At 44.2% G+C, this 19811-nt stretch overlaps 1 protein-coding gene across 6 annotated transcripts in view; it reads right to left on the bottom strand.

Moving 5' to 3' along the window:
- The window catches only part of CACNA2D3 (calcium voltage-gated channel auxiliary subunit alpha2delta 3), a 2000770-nt gene that overhangs the window by 1256717 nt on the left and 724242 nt on the right, over positions 1 to 19811 (bottom strand). For all 6 annotated transcript variants that reach the window (XR_010186941.1, XM_063940834.1, XM_063940836.1 and 3 more), the window contains exon 5: positions 14453 to 14512. Coding sequence is in view for 5 of the 6 variants with exons in the window: in XM_063940834.1 (XP_063796904.1) it covers positions 14453 to 14512 (60 nt within the window). In the remaining variant the exon portion in view is untranslated. The remainder of the gene's footprint in view (positions 1 to 14452; positions 14513 to 19811) is intronic.

Raw genomic sequence — 19811 nt, 5'->3', positions numbered from 1 at the left:
AGATATCTATAGTTGCAATTTCTCACCCTAGACTCGGATAGACAATGGGAATTCATCATAAGCCCTTGGGATTCTGTAACCCCTGCTATTTCCTCAATTACTTCCGTACATAAACATTATAATGAGGCCTTTTGCTTCTTACAGTCTGCTTACCTGCAGGAAAAGTACATCTTCGTTTTCTTCATAGGGCCTATATTTCCCCGGCCCAAAGAAAACATTGAGTAGCCGACGAAACAGGTACCTGTCAAAAAAATGTCACCACTCCTCAGCTACCTTTATGCACTGTATATGTGGCATCATTAAACGTTTCTGGTATAAGGTCCTGTCATTTCTTAATACCATTTTTAAAATGTCTGTCTCTCCTGATATTATTGCTTGTGTTTTCCTCCACTTTGGTAACTGGCATCTGACCCACTTGGAAAGACCCACTATTTCTTTACTGGTCACAAAATCACAATCATTACAGTGGCGAAAAAGGTTATATTGCTTCATTGTACATCTCGTAATTCATCATCCCTCAATGAAGTCAAGCAAAAATTACGTCAACTGATGTATTTTGATAAGAGGTCTTTATTGCAATCAGATATTAAATCAGGTGTTTCAAAGTTTTTTGCAAAATGGGAAAACTATTTGAATACACTCCCCCACAGCACTGTCTCAGATATTTTAAAACCATTTATAAACACTAGATGGTATCTTTTATGCTCTATTTATGGATACATTTTTACCACTACTTGTAGCCAACTGATATTCTTACCTCTATACTATCTACCGCCTTCTTGCTTCCTTTCTATCTATCTATCTATCTATCTATCTATCTATCTATCTATCTATCTATCTATCTATCTATCTATCTATCTATCACTCTTCTTCCTTTACTCGTACCCTCTCCAGCCCTCAGGTTTCACTTAAATACTCTATTCCCCCTAGCTCTCTTCCCACTTTGATCTCCTTCTTTATGTTCTTGGTTTCGTTCTTTATCCTATCTCCCGTTATTGTACTTTTTCATGTTGTCCATCCCTTGTGATACTCATTCCTACAATAGTGATGTACAATTTTTGATTTGTTGTCTTTATTTTTCTGTCTTTATATCTCGACCTGAACATGTTTCATGCATTATAGTTAAACTTAATAAACTTTGATTACAAAAAAAAAGTAGTTCCAAAGTCTGCTGATAGGGAAAAATATGGGTAAAATGCATGGAAAAGTACCAACATCTGAATGGGGTACATATGATATCCCGGCAGACAGGAAGTCAGCTGCGCTCACCTCTCATCGGGCCCAGTGGCTCGCCACAAGTTCTTTTCCCACTCAGTTGGTGGCGTGGGATTACGATTGTCAGTAAAATGCCAGCGTCCTGAACACCGAGATGCTGACTGCTGGTATGTTGCCTGCAGCCCAACTGAATAACTAATAGAAACTACATTTCAAATTGATATTTTTCTCTGCTGTGTAAAACCTGAAAAATAAACTGAAACTAACATTTGATCTGCTGTTGGCAAAAAAAAAAAACCTTTAGGTTTATGCAAATGTTCTGCTCTCTTAAGTGCAGTGCACAGTTTTTATATTTTGTAATTAATATTTCAGGTCAGGTCAGTTCAGTTTCTTTTTCCACCTTCGCACTCTTTACGGCTTTCTGTCCAAATTGGTGAAACTTTCCACGTGGCATTTGCGCGAGAAGACATGTTAAAAGTTAAACGGACTGAAGCCGCATATAGTGACAGAGGGTTTAAAGAAGGAAAAAAAACCTAGATATACTCTGTGTGGATTGTTATTGTTTTCATCATAAAATAATAATATCCTCTTTATTGGCCAAGAAACATGGAAAAAAAGTAGACAGGCTATTCATTTGAAACAGCGAGTTTAGTCTATAATGTAAAAGTAAATCATAATACAGGTTGAGTATCCCATATCCAAATATTCCGAAATACGGAATATTCCGAAATACGGACTTTTTTGAGTGAGAGTGAGATAGTGAAACCTTTGTTTTTTGATGGCTCAATGTACACAATCTTTGTTTAATACACAAAGTTATTAAAAATATTGTATTAAATGACCTTCAGGCTGTGTGTATAAGGTGTATATGAAACATAAATGAATTGTGTGAATGTAGACACACTTTGTTTAATGCACAAAGTTATAAAAAATATTGGCTAAAATTACCTTCAGGCTGTGTGTATAAGGTGTATATGTAACATAAATACATTCTGTGCTTAGATTTTGGTCCCATCACCATGATATCTCATTATGGTATGCAATTATTCCAAAATACGGAAAAATCCCATATCCAAAATACCTCTGGTCCCAAGCATTTTGGATAAGGGATACTCAACCTGTATTCTGCTACTGAAATAATGTCACTTTGCCATATGTTTTTCTGTTTGTTAAAAAAAATGTTTTTTCTCATGATCTATGTAATTAAAGGATCTATTTCTGGACAGCCCGGCAGCAGCTTGCACACCCCTAATTATGGCCCTGTCTCCAGCATTTTAGCTGAAGAAAATCTCTACTTCACCCAATTTACCAAAGGGGGTACATAGCAATTACAGGTTTCTCTGCTGGTACCTCTCTTTCCAATGTCCCCATAGACCTCTACAGGGATAACGGGGATGTCTAAATGTATGCTTTCCGCTGCTAGCTAACACCATCTCAGGATTAGCCATTCCCGTTGGATCCCCACCAAGCAAATTCACTATGTGCATGCACAAATGTTAGGTGCACAGGCCTCTTTAACCCTTTACTCACAGCATTAGACTACTGAGGGGTGGAGCTTTTGCTGGAGCTCCAGGAGGAGCCTTGGCATGGTAAACTGCAACTCACAAACAGTACACGGCTGATTCAGAGTCACATGATTCACAGTCACATGCAATTGTGCTTCAGAGTTTTCACATACACTATAGACATCAATGCTTGATCACTATTACTACTTTAATGGTGATTGCTACAATTGTTACATTTAGAAAAGGTGTTATGGATTTATTTTTCATGGATATGTAACAGCAATTTTGATCTCAGTATAGGTTTGGGCAGAGATTCATGTCACTGAAAGCAGCAAACTGTGCATTGTAAACCATTGTTTTACATTATGCCTCACTATTGTGCAAGAAATCCTCATAGATGGAAGAATTGATCCAGACTGAACACCTCTGTAGTACACCATCATCAAATTCATTATTTTACTTGAATCCAAGGGCGCTATGAGATTTTTGATGAAGAACAACAATCTCGCACAAGGTTGCAGAGGAGTTGCTCGGAGGAAAATTACCAATTGATCAGTGTTAATGGACCGTAGTTGCAATAAACAACACAAGACTATGCAAAGATATTGCTGCCATACAGCGGTCCCTGGGAACAAATATTCCAATAACAGACTAACAGTGGCCACAAAACCGGGCATCCAGGCATATCCATGTCGCCTGCATAGTTGTATTTTTTTTATTGTTGGTTTCATACATCTTGTGTGAAAAAAGTAAATGCAAAAGAACATTATTCTTGCACATTTTAGGTTTTATTTTTCATAAAGCACTCATCAGTTGCATAAAACGGAGGTAGCCAATGTATAGTCTGAGCCAACATCATACCATCCTAAAGGATTTTTTTGGCATCCCAATGTTCACGATGCCAGTGACCAGTAACAGCCAGAATCTCCAACATAAGTATGTCGGGGAGGGCTAGGGTTAGGCTGTGGGAGGGAAGGGTAGGGTTAAGCACTAGTGGGAGGGTTATTGTCTGGCAGTGGAAGGGAAGGGTTAGGTTGCGGGGAGGGATGTTAGGGTTAAGATGCCGGTAGGATAGAGAGAGGGTATGGGGTAAGGTTAGCTTACTTTTCAAATAGTATCGGGATTCCAATTGTCGGAATGCCACTGTCACTATTTCATCAGCATCTTGACTGTCGGGATCCTGCACCCAAACCCTTCCAACTGTCCTGATTGAGTGGGCCAGTCCCGATTCGTGAACCTTGAAAGGGGTCAATGCGGGTTCAGATTAGAAATGGGTTTGCTTAGTAGAATGTGGGAGTAATTGGGCTGAAAGGGGTTAAATTGTGTGACTTGGGCCATAGCTTGAACAGATCAGAGCTTATTTGCATCTGATTTGACTTGGACAAATGATGGGAGGTATGCAATGTTCCAATCAATCCAGTTCTGCTCCTTTCACCACCAGAAGTGCACAATGAGGTGTGGATAGGTGGAAAAATCCATGAGAGATGCACTATTATTTGGTGATGCAGTGCACCTGAGCTAAGTCTCACATCAAACTCCAACACCCCACCCCTTTAGTGATGCCCCTTAAATTGAATAAAGTTTTCTGTTTTTCTTCTCAAATACTGCTGGATTTACTCTTATTTATGGTTTATATAAATCATGACTGTGAGGTTTGGTCACACTGTTATTGAAATTTTAATTATTTGGACAATATATTTGGACTATGATGGAGCTATACAAAATTGTTTTATTTATTTAATAAGGTAGCGAAAAAGGGGATTGAGTATGTTTGGGTTTTTGGTAACTTTTCATGCTATACTCTGGTCTTAAGTAAACCTGAGCCCTATGCTGTGACCTCTGTGTGGCAAAGTTGCCACTCCAGAGGTCCCAATCTTGTTAAATACTCTGGTAGCCACAGTACAGGGGCTTTGGAAGATCACCAGTGCTTTCAACTTGGCTGGTAGCAATTTCTGAAGGCTTATTGAACTGGGTTCCTCACAAAACCACATTGGCCAGCCTTGGGTTGATCTCTATTAATGCAAATGGATTTTACCATCTTTGGTCTTCCTGTCATGGTTTTAACCTATCAGGGTTGCCTAGTAATGAGGTTTGGTTAGAGATTTGTCCATTAATTATTTTCTTGTTTTTATTACATTTGCATTATGTATGGGAACTGTTTTTCTTCAATGTATAAGGCTAGAACTGGACTCCTACAGCTCTAATCTGGTGTATGATGCACTTCACTCTGCCCATTTCCTCTTCTTTGTCTGAACATTGTCTGCTCCTCCCTGAATGTGGTTATTTTGCTATGCTTTCATGGAGATATCTAGATGCACACGCACAACATTGTAAAAGCTTCTGCAGAGTGGGCATTTCAGCAGGCCTATACATCTCTGCTCCTTCACAAAATGTGTTTTGGTCAAATATCTAGGAACTTATGTGCAAACTGAAGTGCACAGCACCACCAAGATGAATTTGTATGGCACACAGGCACCCGCCAATTTTAATTGTGGTCAAAGTGGAACAAATGCGTGCAAGAATGGTGCATGGCCACACAGGGTCACTGAGACATCTACAGCTCTCAATAACAACACTATAGGTGCCACCTGAGTGTTTGTATTGTTTGTTATATGGGGTGTGATACGGGATGCCAGTGGTTGGGATGCTGGCGGTCACATGACCAACACCGGCATCCCATCCCTGAAAATGCCGACATCCTTCCCCTGCCCCTACCCTAAACCCACCTGGGGTGGCGGTTATGGCTAAGATAGTGGGGATGGCAGCTAGGGCTAAGAGTTAGTGGGGTGGGGACTAGGGCTAATCCCCACCTGGGTCCTAAACCTAAGAGTGGCCCCTATACTTACCCACAGGATGTAGGCATTCTGTGTTCCAGCTCCGGGATTGTGTGGGGATTCCGGCGTCGGTCCCCTACCGCCAGCATCTGCAGTGCCGGGTTTACTGACCACATCCCGTATATGTTCTAGGTCTGGAGTGGCAGGGACTTTCAGACCTAGGAACTGCAACTTGTTTAAAGAGAGACTTAGCGGGAGATTCATATCTTCTTGACGCTGACAGCCACTAGATGGCGCCTAATGGAGATATTCATTTGTAGCTCCGTTCGGGTGTGATCAGCTGCCGGCGTCTACATTTCAACTCACACCCTCCACGGGTGGCGTGCTGAAATTTGTGAAAAGTAATTAATTTGGCCACCCAAATGGCACTTTTCCTGATCGCGCCTATTAGTTTAGTCGGGTTTAGCCGCTTTACATGGCTAAACCTGACACTAATGGGCGCGATCAGCGCAACAGGGGGCACCAAATGAATATCACTCCTGCGATCTCAGGGGCTATAATATTTGAATTACCCCCTTATTGGTTATATAAATGTATTTATTTATATATATATATATATATACACACACACACACACACACACACACACACACACACACACACACACACACATATATATATTAACAGCATTTATAGTCCAGCTGATTGAAACAGTTCCGTTCAGCACATTATTATTAATCCTAATGCAACGTTAAGGTCAATGTACAAGAGGCTTACTTGTTCTTACCCCATATATTAACCATGTTTACCTGCAATATGTGGTCCTGAGAAAAGGGCAATAAATGACGCCATAAGGGCTGATCTTACGAGGTCTAAAGGCATGGAATTAATTGCCTTGAGTAGTGTAATAATCGGACAGATGACCAGGTGAATACAGGTTATAAGCAGCGATGAAAATGCTGTATGCATTGAAACGTTGAGAAGAAAAAAACGTCTTTCGGCCTGTTTTTTTTTTTTATCCCTGAGTGACGCTGAATTGGATGGTTTATATTGCCATGAATCGCCAGGCAAAGTAACAAACGGATGGCAACGGGGCAAGTAGGCTATATTATTTTAAGAGTGCCGGATACAACGTTTATATATATCTCCCATATATTGTTATAATGTTGGTAGCTGTCACACAGAGGCCACAGAGATAGCCAGTGGAGGAGTAGGGATGTCAGCCTGTCTAGATAGATAGATAGATAGATAGATAGATAGATAGATAGATAGATAGATAGATAGATAGATAGATGGAGTTACAGATTTATTTAAAGAAAAATGTATCAACTATGTTCTTATTTATTGTTCAGAAAACAAACTATGTTTGAAACTGGATATGATAGATAGATAGATAGATAGATAGATAGATAGATAGATAGATAGATAGATAGATAGATACATCGATAGATAGATAGATAGATAGATAGATAGATAGATAGATAGATAGATAGATAGATAGATAGATACATCGATAGATAGATAGATAGATAGATAGATAGATAGATAGATAGATAGATAGATAGATAGATAGATAGATAGATAGATAGATAGATCTAGAATATCCAATTTCAAAATATTTTCTGAACAATAAATAAGAACATAATTGATTTTTCTTTAAATGAATCTGTAAATGTACACTTACAGAACAATATTACATTATTACACTGCTCAAAAAAATAAAGGGAACACTAAAATAACACATCCTAGATCTGAATGAATGAAATATTCTTATTAAATACTTTGTTCTTTACATAGTTGAATGTGCTGACAACAAAATCACACAAAAAATATCAATGGAAATCAAATTTATTAACCCATGGAGGTCTGGATTTGGAGTCACCCTCAAAATTAAAATGGAAAAACACACTACAGGCTGATACAACTTTGATGTAATGTCCTTAAAACAAGTCAAAATGAGGCTCAGTAGTGTGTGGTGCCTCCACATGCCTGTATGACCTTTCTACAACCCACACAAGTGGCTCAGGTAGTGCAGCTCATCCAGGATGGCACATCAATGCGAGCTGTGGCAAGAAGGTTTGCTGTGTCTGTCAGCGTAGTGTCCAGAGCATGGAGGCACTACCAGGAGACAGGCCAGTACATCAGAAGACGTGGAGGAGGCCGTAGGAGGGCAACAACCCAGCCGCAGGACCGCTACCTCCGCCTTTGTGCAAGGAGGAACAGGAGGAGCACTGCCAGAGCCCTGCAAAATGACCTCCAGCAAGCCACAAATGTGCATGTGGCTACTCAAACGATCAGAAACAGACTCCATAAGGGTCGTATGAGGGCCCGACGTCCACAGGTGGGGGTTGTGCTTACAGCCCAACACCGTGCATGACGTTTGGTATTTGCCAGAGAACACCAAGATTGGCAAATTCGCCACTGGCGCCCTGTGCTCTTCACAGATGAAAGCAGGTTCTCACTGAGCACATGTGACAGACGTGACAGAGTCTGGAGACGCCAAGGAGAACGTTCTGCTGCCTGCAACATCCTCCAGCATACCGGTTTAGCAGTGGGTCAGTAATGGTGTGGGGTGGCATTTCTTTGGGGGGCCGCACATCCCTCCATGTGCTCGCCAGAGGTAGCCTGACTGCCATTAGGTACCGAGATGAGTTCCTCAGACCCCTTGTGAGACCATATGCTGGTGCGGTTGGCCCTGGGTTCCTCCTAATGCAAGACAATGCTAGACCTCATGTGGCTAGAGTGTGTCAGCAGTTCCTGCAAGACGAAGGCCTTGATGCTATGGACTGGCCCGCCCGTTCCCCAGACCTGAATCCAATTGAGCACATCTGGCACATCATGTCTCACTCCATACACCAACGCTACGTTGCACCACAGACTGTCCAGGAGTTGGCGGATGCTTTAGTCCAGGTCTGGGAGGAGATCCCTCAGGAGACCATCCGCCACCTCATCAGGAGCATGCCCAGATGTTGTAGCAGGGACGTGCAGTCAGGGGAGGCAGGGGAGGCAGTGCCTCCCCTGTCATAATGATTTAAATAATAAAAAGAAGATATTTATGACACAACGTCTGTTACAAATATCTTCTTCTATTATTTTAATCATTGTCCCCTGTCACTGTGCTGCATCCTTGGGCTGGGAGGCAGCGGGAGAGGTGCCTCCCGCTGCTACCATTACAGTCCGGGCAGCGGGGGGCGGGCAGGGGGCGGAGTGCAGCAATGGGCTGTGAAAGCCCATTGAAAATGCACGGGGAAGCGGCACCTATACTGGTGCCGCAATGACAGGGGCGTGCATTCAGCCCCGATGAATGCACGCCCCTGTCAGTCCCCCACATGTGATTGGCCCAGCGGATCCAGTGCTGGATCCGCTGTCCAATCACTAGCGATTCCCGGCTGCAGCAGGCGCCGTGGGCTGTGTGGGCGCCCGCTGCAGCCAGCGCCGCTACTATGGGAGAGACGTCATGATTCATGAGGTCTCTCCCATAGTAGAGACGAGCCGCCCGGCGGACGGAGATGGACAGCGCTGCAGGATCAGTAAGTAAGTATGTGTTTTTTTTTTTTAATGTGTTTGGGCTTTGGGGGGCACCGCCACAAGGGGTAATGCTACAAGGGGCACAGTGACTGGGGGCACAACTATACGGGGCACAGTGACTGGGGGCACAACTATATGGGGCACAGTGACTGGGGGCACAACTATATGGGGCACAGTGACTGGGGGCACAACTATATGGGGCACAGTGACTGGGGGCACAACTATATGGGGCACAGTGACTGGGGGCACAACTACAGGGGGCACAGTGACTGGGGGCACAACTATATGGGGCACAGTGACTGGGGGCACAGTGACTGGGGGCACAACTATATGGGGCACAGTGACTGGGGGCACAACTACAGGGGGCACAGTGACTTGGGGCACAACTACAAGGGGCACAGCGACTGGGGGCACAACAACAAGGGGCACAGCGACTGGTGGCATAGCTATTGGGGGCAGAGCTACAAGGGGCACAGCGACTGGGGGCACAACTATATGGGGCACAGCGACTGGGGCACAACTACAAGGGGCACAGTGACTGGGGGCGGAACTACAGGGGGTACAGCTACAGGGGGCACTGCTACTCGGGGCACTGCTACTCAGGGCACAGCGACTGGGGGCACAACTACAGGGGCACTGCTACAAAGGGCACAGCTACAGGGGGCACAGCGACGGGGCACAACGACTGGGGGCACTGCTACTCGGGGCACAGTGACTGGGGGCACAATCACAGGGGTCACAACTACTGGGGGCACAGCCACAAGGGGCACAGCTACTGGGGGCAAAGCTACAGGGGTCACAACTGCTTGGGGCACAGCGACTGGGGGCACTGCTACTCGGGGCACAGCGACTGGGGGCACAATCACAGGGGTCACAACTACTGGGGGCACAGCCACAAGGGGCACTGCTACAAGGGGCACAGCGACGGGGCACAGTGACTGGGGGCACTGCTACTCGGGGCACAATTGCAGGGGTCACAACTACTGGGGGCACAGCCACAAGGGGCACATGGGGGCAAAGCTACAGGGGTCACAACTACTCGGGGCACAGCGACATGGGGCACAGCGACAGCGGGCACAACTACTCAGGCACTTCTACTGGGGGCACAGCTAGAGGGGTCACAACTACTGGGGGCGCCTGCTCCATCCTCCCAGCCAGCAGCAGCACTCTCCCCTGTCTGTGCTAACGTCCTCCCGCATCAGCGAGTGCATAATATTCATTAATTTCTCTCTCTCTCTCTCTCTCTCTCTCTCTCTCTCTCTCTCCTCCTGTGGATTACTTTGTTTGTAAGTTTAATGTTCATTTTTACAGGTACCGGCCCTATTGGATTCTACTGGACAAGTGGACGTGACCGGCGTGGGATGTAGGTAAGTAATCTCTCTCATTTTTACAGGTACCCCTATTGGATTCTACTGGACAAGTGGACGTGAATCTCAGCGTTGGATGTAGGTAAGTATGTGTGAGTGTGTAAGTGTGTTTTAATAAATTTTTACTTACACAGTGTGTGTGTTGTGTTTTTATTTGGGTATTTTTTGTTGTTGTAGAAATACAGGTACCAGCGGGCCCGTTATTTCCCCACATGCTGGTACTTGAGGTTCTCCAAGTACCAGCAAGCGGGGGAGGCTTGCTGGGCCTTGTAGTTCCACAACAAAAAACAATATTCTTTTTTTACAAACTTATGGCTATCAGCCCGGCACCCACCGCCCAGGGGTGCTGGGGACAGCCTCGGGCTTCACCCCTGGCCCTTGGGTGCCTGGAGGGGGGGGGGGACCCCTTGATTTAAGGGATCCCCACTCCTCCAGGGAACCCCGGCCAGGGGTGACTAGTTGCAGGGGTAATGCCACGGCCGCAGGGACCTACATAAATGTGTCCCCCGGCTGTGGCATTATGTCCCTGGCTAGTGGAGCCCGGTGCTGGTTTTAAAAATACGGGGGACCCCTACATCTTTTGTCCCCCATATTTTTGGAACCAGGACCGGACTAAGAGCCCGGTGCTGGTTGTGTAAATACGGGGAACCCCTGTCCAATTTTTTCCCAGTATTTATACAACCAGGACCGGCTCAAAGAGCCCGAGGCTGGTTACACTTAGGAGGGGGGACCTCACGCATTTTTTTTTTTTTTACATTTTTTAACCCATTCAGACCGTTCTCCATTAAGTTAATGGAAGCCCTGGACAACAAAATTGCATTTGTGTCCTCCTCCCACTCCTTTCCCAGTACCAAACACTAATTATTATTTTTATTTTCAATAAAAATGTACAATATATCACATGTATGGTGAGCAGGCAGGCAGCGGGCATTGGCGGCATCGGATTGAGATGCAAATTAGTAGCGGAGGGCTGGGTCAGTTGATGGTGGGCAAGTTTGTATGCCATTGGCGGTGGTAGCGGGCATCAGCTCAGGGGCAGTAGCGGGCATTGGCTCGGCAGCGGTAGGGGTCATCGGCAGGATCCGGTGGACATTATGGCTGTAGTGCCTCACCAGCCACTGACCTCACCGCACGCCACTGCGTTGTAGGGAGGTCATACAGGCACATGGAGTCCACACACACTATTGAGCCTCATTTTGACTTGTTTTAAGGACATTACATCAAAGATGGATCAGCCTGTAGTGTGTTTTTCCACTTTAATTTTGAGGGTGACTCCAAATCCAGACCTCCATGGGTTAATAAATTTGATTTCCATTGATATTTTTTGTGTGATTTTGTTGTCAGAACATTCAACTATGTAAAGAACAAAGTATTTAATAAGAATATTTCATTCATTCAGAACTAGGATGTGTTACTTTAGTGTTCCCTTTATTTTTTTGAGCAGTGTATATTACATTACGTACAATATTACATTCACTGATTTGTCTGAACTGGCAAGGTTACAGCTGGCACTTTTGTGCAGGCCCTTTATGGGACTACACAAAGGGCCTGATTCATGTTTGTAAGTAAAGCAAAAAAGTGAGCTAAACCATGTAGCACTGCAGGTGGGTCAGATATGAGCAAACAGAATTAGAGTTAGTGGGATTGTGGTCAAACTGAAATCTAAATTGCAGTGTAAAAATAAAGCTGTCTAACATTTGTGGGTTACATTGAAAAGCAGCTAGTATTTACCCTGCACAGAAAAAATATAACCCAAACAGAAAGGAAAGCTGGGGATTAGGGCTACTGGTGACAACCCCCCCCACTCCCCCCCCCCCCCCCCCCAAAAAAAAAAGACATTAGGCAGCCACCCCATGGGTGTGTTGGAAGAGCTGCTAAGCTGCTAATTACGTTTTCAAATGTTGATAGTTACCGTATATACTCGAGTATAGGCCGACTTTTTCAGCACGTTTTTTTGTGCTGAAAAAGCCCCCACGGCTTATACTCGAGTCAGTGGAAGGAGGGACACGGAGGTCACAGCGCGCAGCTCTCCTGTGTCCCTCCTGCGTCTCCGGCGGCGTGTGTGTGTTAAATGAAGTGCCCGTTCGTGAGCTCTGATTGGTTCACGAACCGGCACTTCATTTAACACACACACGCCGCCGGAGACGGAGACGCAGGAGGGACACAGGAGAGTTACGCGCTGTGCCCTCCGTGTCCCTCCTTCAGAAGACAACGCTGGAGCGATGGAGGGTAAGTACCGTAACTGGCACTGTGGGGCATATCTGGCAGCATGAGAGCACATCTGGCAATGTGGGGCATATCTGCCATATCGGCAGCATGAGGGCACATCTGGCACTGTGGGGGATATCTGGCAGCATGAGGGCATATCTGGCACATCTGGCACTGTGGGGCATATCTGGCACTGTGGGGCATATCTGGCAGCATGAGAGCATATCTGGCACTGGGGGTCATATCTGGCAGCATGAGGGCATATCTGGCACTGTGGGGCATATCTGGCACTGTGGGGCATATCTGGCACATCTGGCACTGTGGGGCATATCTGGCAGTATGAGGGCATAGCTGGCACATCTGGCACTGTGGGGCATGTCTGGCAGTATGAGGTCATATCTGGCACTATGAGGGCTGTGTACGGCTAGAGCTGCATTTCCCACCCTAGGCTTATACTCGAGTCAATGAGTTTTCCCAGGTTTTTGTGGTAAAATTAGGTGCCTCGGCTTATATTCGGGTCGACTTATACTCGAGTATATACGGTACATCAAACTCATTGATATCTGAAGTTTTTGAAAATTTCAAATAGAGCTCTCTGGCTTTCTATGTAAAAGAATATAGCTCAATGAATAGAGTGTCTGACTGCAATGGCGACGGATCCCAAGTATGTCAGCATCATGAAATGTAATTAAGGACAGTGTGACTTAATAACAAAGAGCTCTCTAGTTAAGATCATGAATGTTGTATAGGTATTAGGGACGGAAGGGGTGGAGGAAGGAGACAGGGGTGGTGAGGAGATGAAAGTAATTAAATCAGATAACTGACAAGTGCTGTCAACAGCGCCCCCTATCTTGCAGCGCTATGTGCAGTGCCCACCACTATGCTCAGTGGATCCATGAAATTAGGACTGTCCTGCCGACATCAGGACAGTTGGGGGTTATGCCAAGGCCATATTGACCTTTGTAATTTAGACTATATGAAAACAATTCAGTTCACACAGCTTTTTTTCCAACACAGTTATTGTTATTTTTCCTTGTAAAATTATTGTCTAGTTATGATAAGATATGTAAAAAAAATAAATGAGAAATGGAAATGATGAGAAATATATGCAAATTTCATAAAAATTTTCTTAATCAGGAAAAAATGACTATTACGAAACACACGTGAACTGTCTGATGCTAAACACTGTCTCACAATATTTTTCTAAAAGATCATCAGAAAAAATTGTCTTCAGGCACCAAGTAAAAAATTTTTTTAAATTGCATTAAAACAAAAGGAAGAAAATGAGCTCACAGTGAATGAACGAGGTGTGATGGAGCCAAAAAAAATGTTACAGGTACAAAAATAAGTGAATGAGGGGTCAAACTATCAAGCAGTGATTACCCTTGTTATGGCGATCTTGCTGGAAAAAGGGGTAATAAATGCTACTCTCTGCTTATCGAGAAGGCAAATGGACCTATCCAGATGGGGTAACATTGATAAATTGTGTTTTTGCTAAATTCTTTTATTTCTATAATCGTTGTTTATCTAGCCGATATAATTTCACTTTGCACTTAATTTGGCAAAACTATATTACAATACCCTTCAAAAAAAAATCTATAAAGGATTGATGACAGATTTCCATATTACTAATGTAATTCCTCATTCCATTTATACATTTATCTTTATGGATCATTTGTGTAACTTTCTATTGTATTACTTTACATAAAATGAGATACAGTATACAAAGCACTGGAAATAATCACATAAAAATGACATTAAGCAATTCATTATTGACATCACCATAGCTAAAGTTACTGAAAGTTTACCCCCCCCCCCCCCCCCCCCACCAAACAAACAGCAGTGAGTCACCTACCTGCAAATCTGCATCAAATTCGTGTTTTAGATGGGCCTCCTCTGCTGCTTCTACAAGTCTCTGGAAGAAAAGGTACATGTCAGAGTTAGTGGACTCGGCAATAACATCTCACCAACCAAACATATGAGCAGTGATCTCCCCATCCACCTGTGAGCAGTAATCCCCTCATCCACCTATAAGCAGTGAACTCCCCATCCACCTGTGAGCAGTGATCTCCCCATCCACCTGTGAGCGGTGATCTCCCCATCCACCTGTGAGCGGTGATCTCCCCATCCACCTGTGAGCAGTGATCCCCTCATCCACCTGTGAGCAGTAATCTCCCCATCCACCTGTGAGCAGTGATCTCCCCATCCACCTGTGAGCAGTGATCCCCTCATCCACCTGTGAGCAATGATGAACCCATCCACCTGTGAGCGGTAGTTTCCCTACCCACCGAAGAGCAGTAATCTTCCCAGCCACCTCATCCAAGTTAGTAAGAAAGGTGGATAGTGGCCTGGCTTCAGATGGAGTTAACTGTGGTGGCAAAACTCTGCTTGGTAAATCTGATAGCTTCACAGTCACCATAGAAACCTGTAGGGCCTGCGGCTGCTGTTGGAAATGGAGGGACCACAGCAGATATGGAAATATCTGCTGTGGCTCAACCTTGATACATACGAGTGACACTTAGAGGGGAATTCAAGCAGTCGTGGAAATTTACGTTGAGCTATCCAAGTAGCCCCGAAGCATGGCCATCGGCAGATCTAATCATGGGTTTTTATTTTGGGACCTCAGGCGGCTCCAACCCTCGATAACTGGCCTGTTTTCACAAAGCCGGCAGTGGAAACACATAGGTCCGTGGACTTATTACAGCTACTATGGGCGGAATTCAAATATGATTCCCGCCGGCAGCCACTAGATGGCATTGAATGGAGCTATGCTAATGTAGCTCTGTTCAGGCGCGATCCGCTGCTGGCGTCTACATTTCAGCTCGCACCCGCCGGGGGTGGCGAGCTGAAATGTGTGAAAAGTGATCCGTCTGGGCACCCAAATGGCACTTTTCCTGATCGCGCCCATTAGTTTATTTGGTTTTAGCCACTTTATGCGGCTAAACCCGACACTAACAGGCACGATCAGCGCGATAGGAGACCTCAATTGTATATCGCCCCCTGCGATCTTCCGTCACTTTAGATGGGAGATCGGGGGCGATAACATTTAAATTCCTCCTATGTGTTTTCACCCAAAAACAGATAAATTTAACGAGCGCACAAAACGGGCTCTAACTGAATAACCAATAACCAAAAGCAGGAAAATGCGAGATAGCCTTGTTTTTTTTTGCACCCATTCAATTATCGGGGCTAATTGAATTCTTCCCTTAATATTTGTGGGTATCCCCCACAAACAGGTGCTCTGGGGGATATCCCACAAATATTAATTGATAAATAGGCCCCATAATATCTTGATATTAAAGCCTTAAAACCGCTACACCAGCGGAAATGAACTGAATCATCTAATGACAGGTAGCCAAATAAATCAATATTACATTATATGGAAAGTCTATAAACATTATTATAAAGTACAATTACAGCATTATTTCACTGTAGTCCATTAGAAGAGTACATCACTAATCTGTACTGCTCTATTACATGAATATGATCGATGTGCTGATGTTATTATTGAAACATTAACTTTAATTTAAGAGGGATGTGAGCTTTGTTATAATATGCTGCTTTTGTGGGCAGAATGTTTTTGTTATTTAGGGGTATATATATAGTAGAGATGAGCGGGTTCGGTTCCTCGGAATCCGAACCCGCCCGAACTTCATTTTTTTTTACACGGGGCCGAGCGACTCGGATCTTCCCGCCTTGCTCGGTTAACCCGAGCGCGCCCGAACGTCATCATCCCGCTGTCGGATTCTCGTGAGGCTCGGATTCTATCGCGAGACTCGGATTCTATATAAGGAGCCGCGCGTCGCTGCCATTTTCACACGTGCATTGAGATTCATAGGGAGAGGACGTGGCTGGCGTCCTCTCCGTTTATAGAGAAGAGAGTGAGACTAGAGTAGAGAGAGACACAGTAGTAATTTTGGGGAGCATTAGGAGGAGTACTACTACTTGCTGAAGTGATAGATAGATAGTGTGACTGTATAATGTATATCTGACTTGTGGGGGAGACACTGACAGTGGGGAGCAGTTAGAGTCTGAGAGCAGGACTCAGGAGTACATATAACGTACAGTGCACACTTTTGCTGCCAGAGTGCCACACTGCCATTGTGACCACACTGACCACCAGTATAATATATATTGTGATTGTCTGCTTAGGAGTACTACTTGCAAGTTGCTGATAGTGTGACCAGTGACCTGACCACCAGTTTAATAATCACCACCAGTTTAATATATATAATATATATATATAATTGTATATAATATATATATAATATTGTATACCACCTACCCGTTTTTTTTTTTTTTTCTTTCTTCTTCTTTATACATACTACTATAGTAGCTTACCGTAGCAGTCTGCGGTGCTGCTGAGCTGACAGTGTCCAGCAGGTCCGTCATCAGTCATTACATAATAAATATATATACCTGTCCGGCTGCAGTACTAGTGATATTATATATATATATATATTGATTTCATCTCATTATCATCCAGTCTATATTAGCAGCAAACACAGTACGGTAGTCCACGGCTGTAGCTACCTCTGTGTCGGCAGTCGCTCGTCCATCCATAATTGTATACCACCTACCGGTGGTTTTTTTTTTTTTCTTTCTTCTTTATACATACTACTATAGTAGCTTACTGTAGCAGTCTGCGGTGCTGCTGAGCTGACAGTGTCCAGCAGGTCCGTCATCAGTCATTACATAATAAATATATCTACCTGTCCGGCTGCAGTACTAGTGTGATATTATATATATATATATATTGATTTCATCTCATTATCATCCAGTCTATATTAGCAGCAGACACAGTACGGTAGTCCACGGCTGTAGCTACCTCTGTGTCGGCAGTCGCTCGTCCATCCATAATTGTATGCCACCTACCCGTGGTTTTTTTTTTTCTTTCTTCTTTATACATACTACTATAGTAGCTTACTGTAGCAGTCTGCGGTGCTGCTGAGCTGACAGTGTCCAGCAGGTCCGTCATCAGTCATTACATAATAAATATATCTACCTGTCCGGCTGCAGTACTAGTGTGATATTATATATATATATATATTGATTTCATCTCATTATCATCCAGTCTATATTAGCAGCAGACACAGTACGGTAGTCCACGGCTGTAGCTACCTCTGTGTCGGCAGTCGCTCGTCCATCCATAATTGTATACCACCTACCCGTGGTTTTTTTCTTTTCTTTCTTCTTTATACATACTACTATAGTAGCTTACTGTAGCAGTCTGCGGTGCTGCTGAGCTGACAGTGTCCAGCAGGTCCGTCATCAGTCATTACATAATAAATATATCTACCTGTCCGGCTGCAGTACTAGTGTGATATTATATATATATATATATTGATTTCATCTCATTATCATCCAGTCTATATTAGCAGCAGACACAGTACGGTAGTCCACGGCTGTAGCTACCTCTGTGTCGGCAGTCGCTCGTCCATCCATAATTGTATACCACCTACCCATGGTTTTTTTTTTCCTTTCTTCTTTATACATAATACTATAGTAGCTTACTGTAGCAGTCTGCGGTGCTGCTGAGCTGACAGTGTCCAGCAGGTCCGTCATCAGTCATTACATAATAAATATATCTACCTGTCCGGCTGCAGTACTAGTGTGATATTATATATATATATATATATTGATTTCATCTCATTATCATCCAGTCTATATTAGCAGCAGACACAGTACGGTAGTCCACGGCTGTAGCTACCTCTGTGTCGGCAGTCGCTCGTCCATCCATAATTGTATACCACCTACCCGTGGTTTTTTTTTTTTCTTCTTTATACATACTACTATAGTAGCTTACTGTAGCAGTCTGCGGTGCTGCTGAGCTGACAGTGTCCAGCAGGTCCGTCATCAGTCATTACATAATAAATATATATACCTGTCCGGCTGCAGTACTAGTGATATTATATATATATATATATATATATATATATTGATTTCATCTCATTATCATCCAGTCTATATTAGCAGCAGACACAGTACGGTAGTCCACGGCTGTAGCTACCTCTGTGTCGGCAGTCGCTCGTCCATCCATAATTGTATACCACCTACCCGTGGTTTTTTTTTCTTTCTTTCTTCTTTATACATACTACTATAGTAGCTTACTGTAGCAGTCTGCGGTGCTGCTGAGCTGACAGTGTCCAGCAGGTCCGTCATCAGTCATTACATAATAAATATATATACCTGTCCGGCTGCAGTACTAGTGATATTATATATATATATATATTGATTTCATCTCATTATCATCCAGTCTATATTAGCAGCAGACACAGTACGGTAGTCCACGGCTGTAGCTACCTCTGTGTCGGCAGTCGCTCGTCCATCCATAAGTATACTAGTATCCATCCATCTCCATTGTTTACCTGAGGTGCCTTTTAGTTGTGCCTATTAAAATATGGAGAACAAAAATGTTGAGGTTCCAAAATTAGGGAAAGATCAAGATCCACTTCCACCTCGTGCTGAAGCTGCTGCCACTAGTCATGGCCGAGACGATGAAATGCCAGCAACGTCGTCTGCCAAGGCCGATGCCCAATGTCATAGTACAGAGCATGTAAAATCCAAAATACCAAATATCAGTAAAAAAAGGACTCCAAAATCTAAAATAAAATTGTCGGAGGAGAAGCGTAAACTTGCCAATATGCCATTTACCACACGGAGTGGCAAGGAACGGCTGAGGCCCTGGCCTATGTTCATGGCTAGTGGTTCAGCTTCACATGAGGATGGAAGCACTCAGCCTCTCGCTAGAAAAATGAAAAGACTCAAGCTGGCAAAAGCACCGCAAAGAACTGTGCGTTCTTCGAAATCCCAAATCCACAAGGAGAGTCCAATTGTGTCGGTTGCGATGCCTGACCTTCCCAACACTGGACGTGAAGAGCATGCGCCTTCCACCATTTGCACGCCCCCTGCAAGTGCTGGAAGGAGCACCCGCAGTCCAGTTCCTGATAGTCAGATTGAAGATGTCAGTGTTGAAGTACACCAGGATGAGGAGGATATGGGTGTTGCTGGCGCTGGGGAGGAAATTGACAAGGAGGATTCTGATGGTGAGGTGGTTTGTTTAAGTCAGGCACCCGGGGAGACACCTGTTGTCCGTGGGAGGAATATGGCCGTTGACATGCCTGGTGAAAATACCAAAAAAATCAGCTCTTCGGTGTGGAAGTATTTCAACAGAAATGCGGACAACATTTGTCAAGCCGTGTGTTGCCTTTGTC

Source organism: Pseudophryne corroboree, chromosome 9, assembly GCF_028390025.1.
Source record: "Pseudophryne corroboree isolate aPseCor3 chromosome 9, aPseCor3.hap2, whole genome shotgun sequence".
NCBI lineage: Eukaryota > Metazoa > Chordata > Amphibia > Anura > Myobatrachidae > Pseudophryne > Pseudophryne corroboree.
Note: the sequence above shows the minus strand (reverse complement) of the source record. Positions and strands in the feature narration are given on the sequence as shown.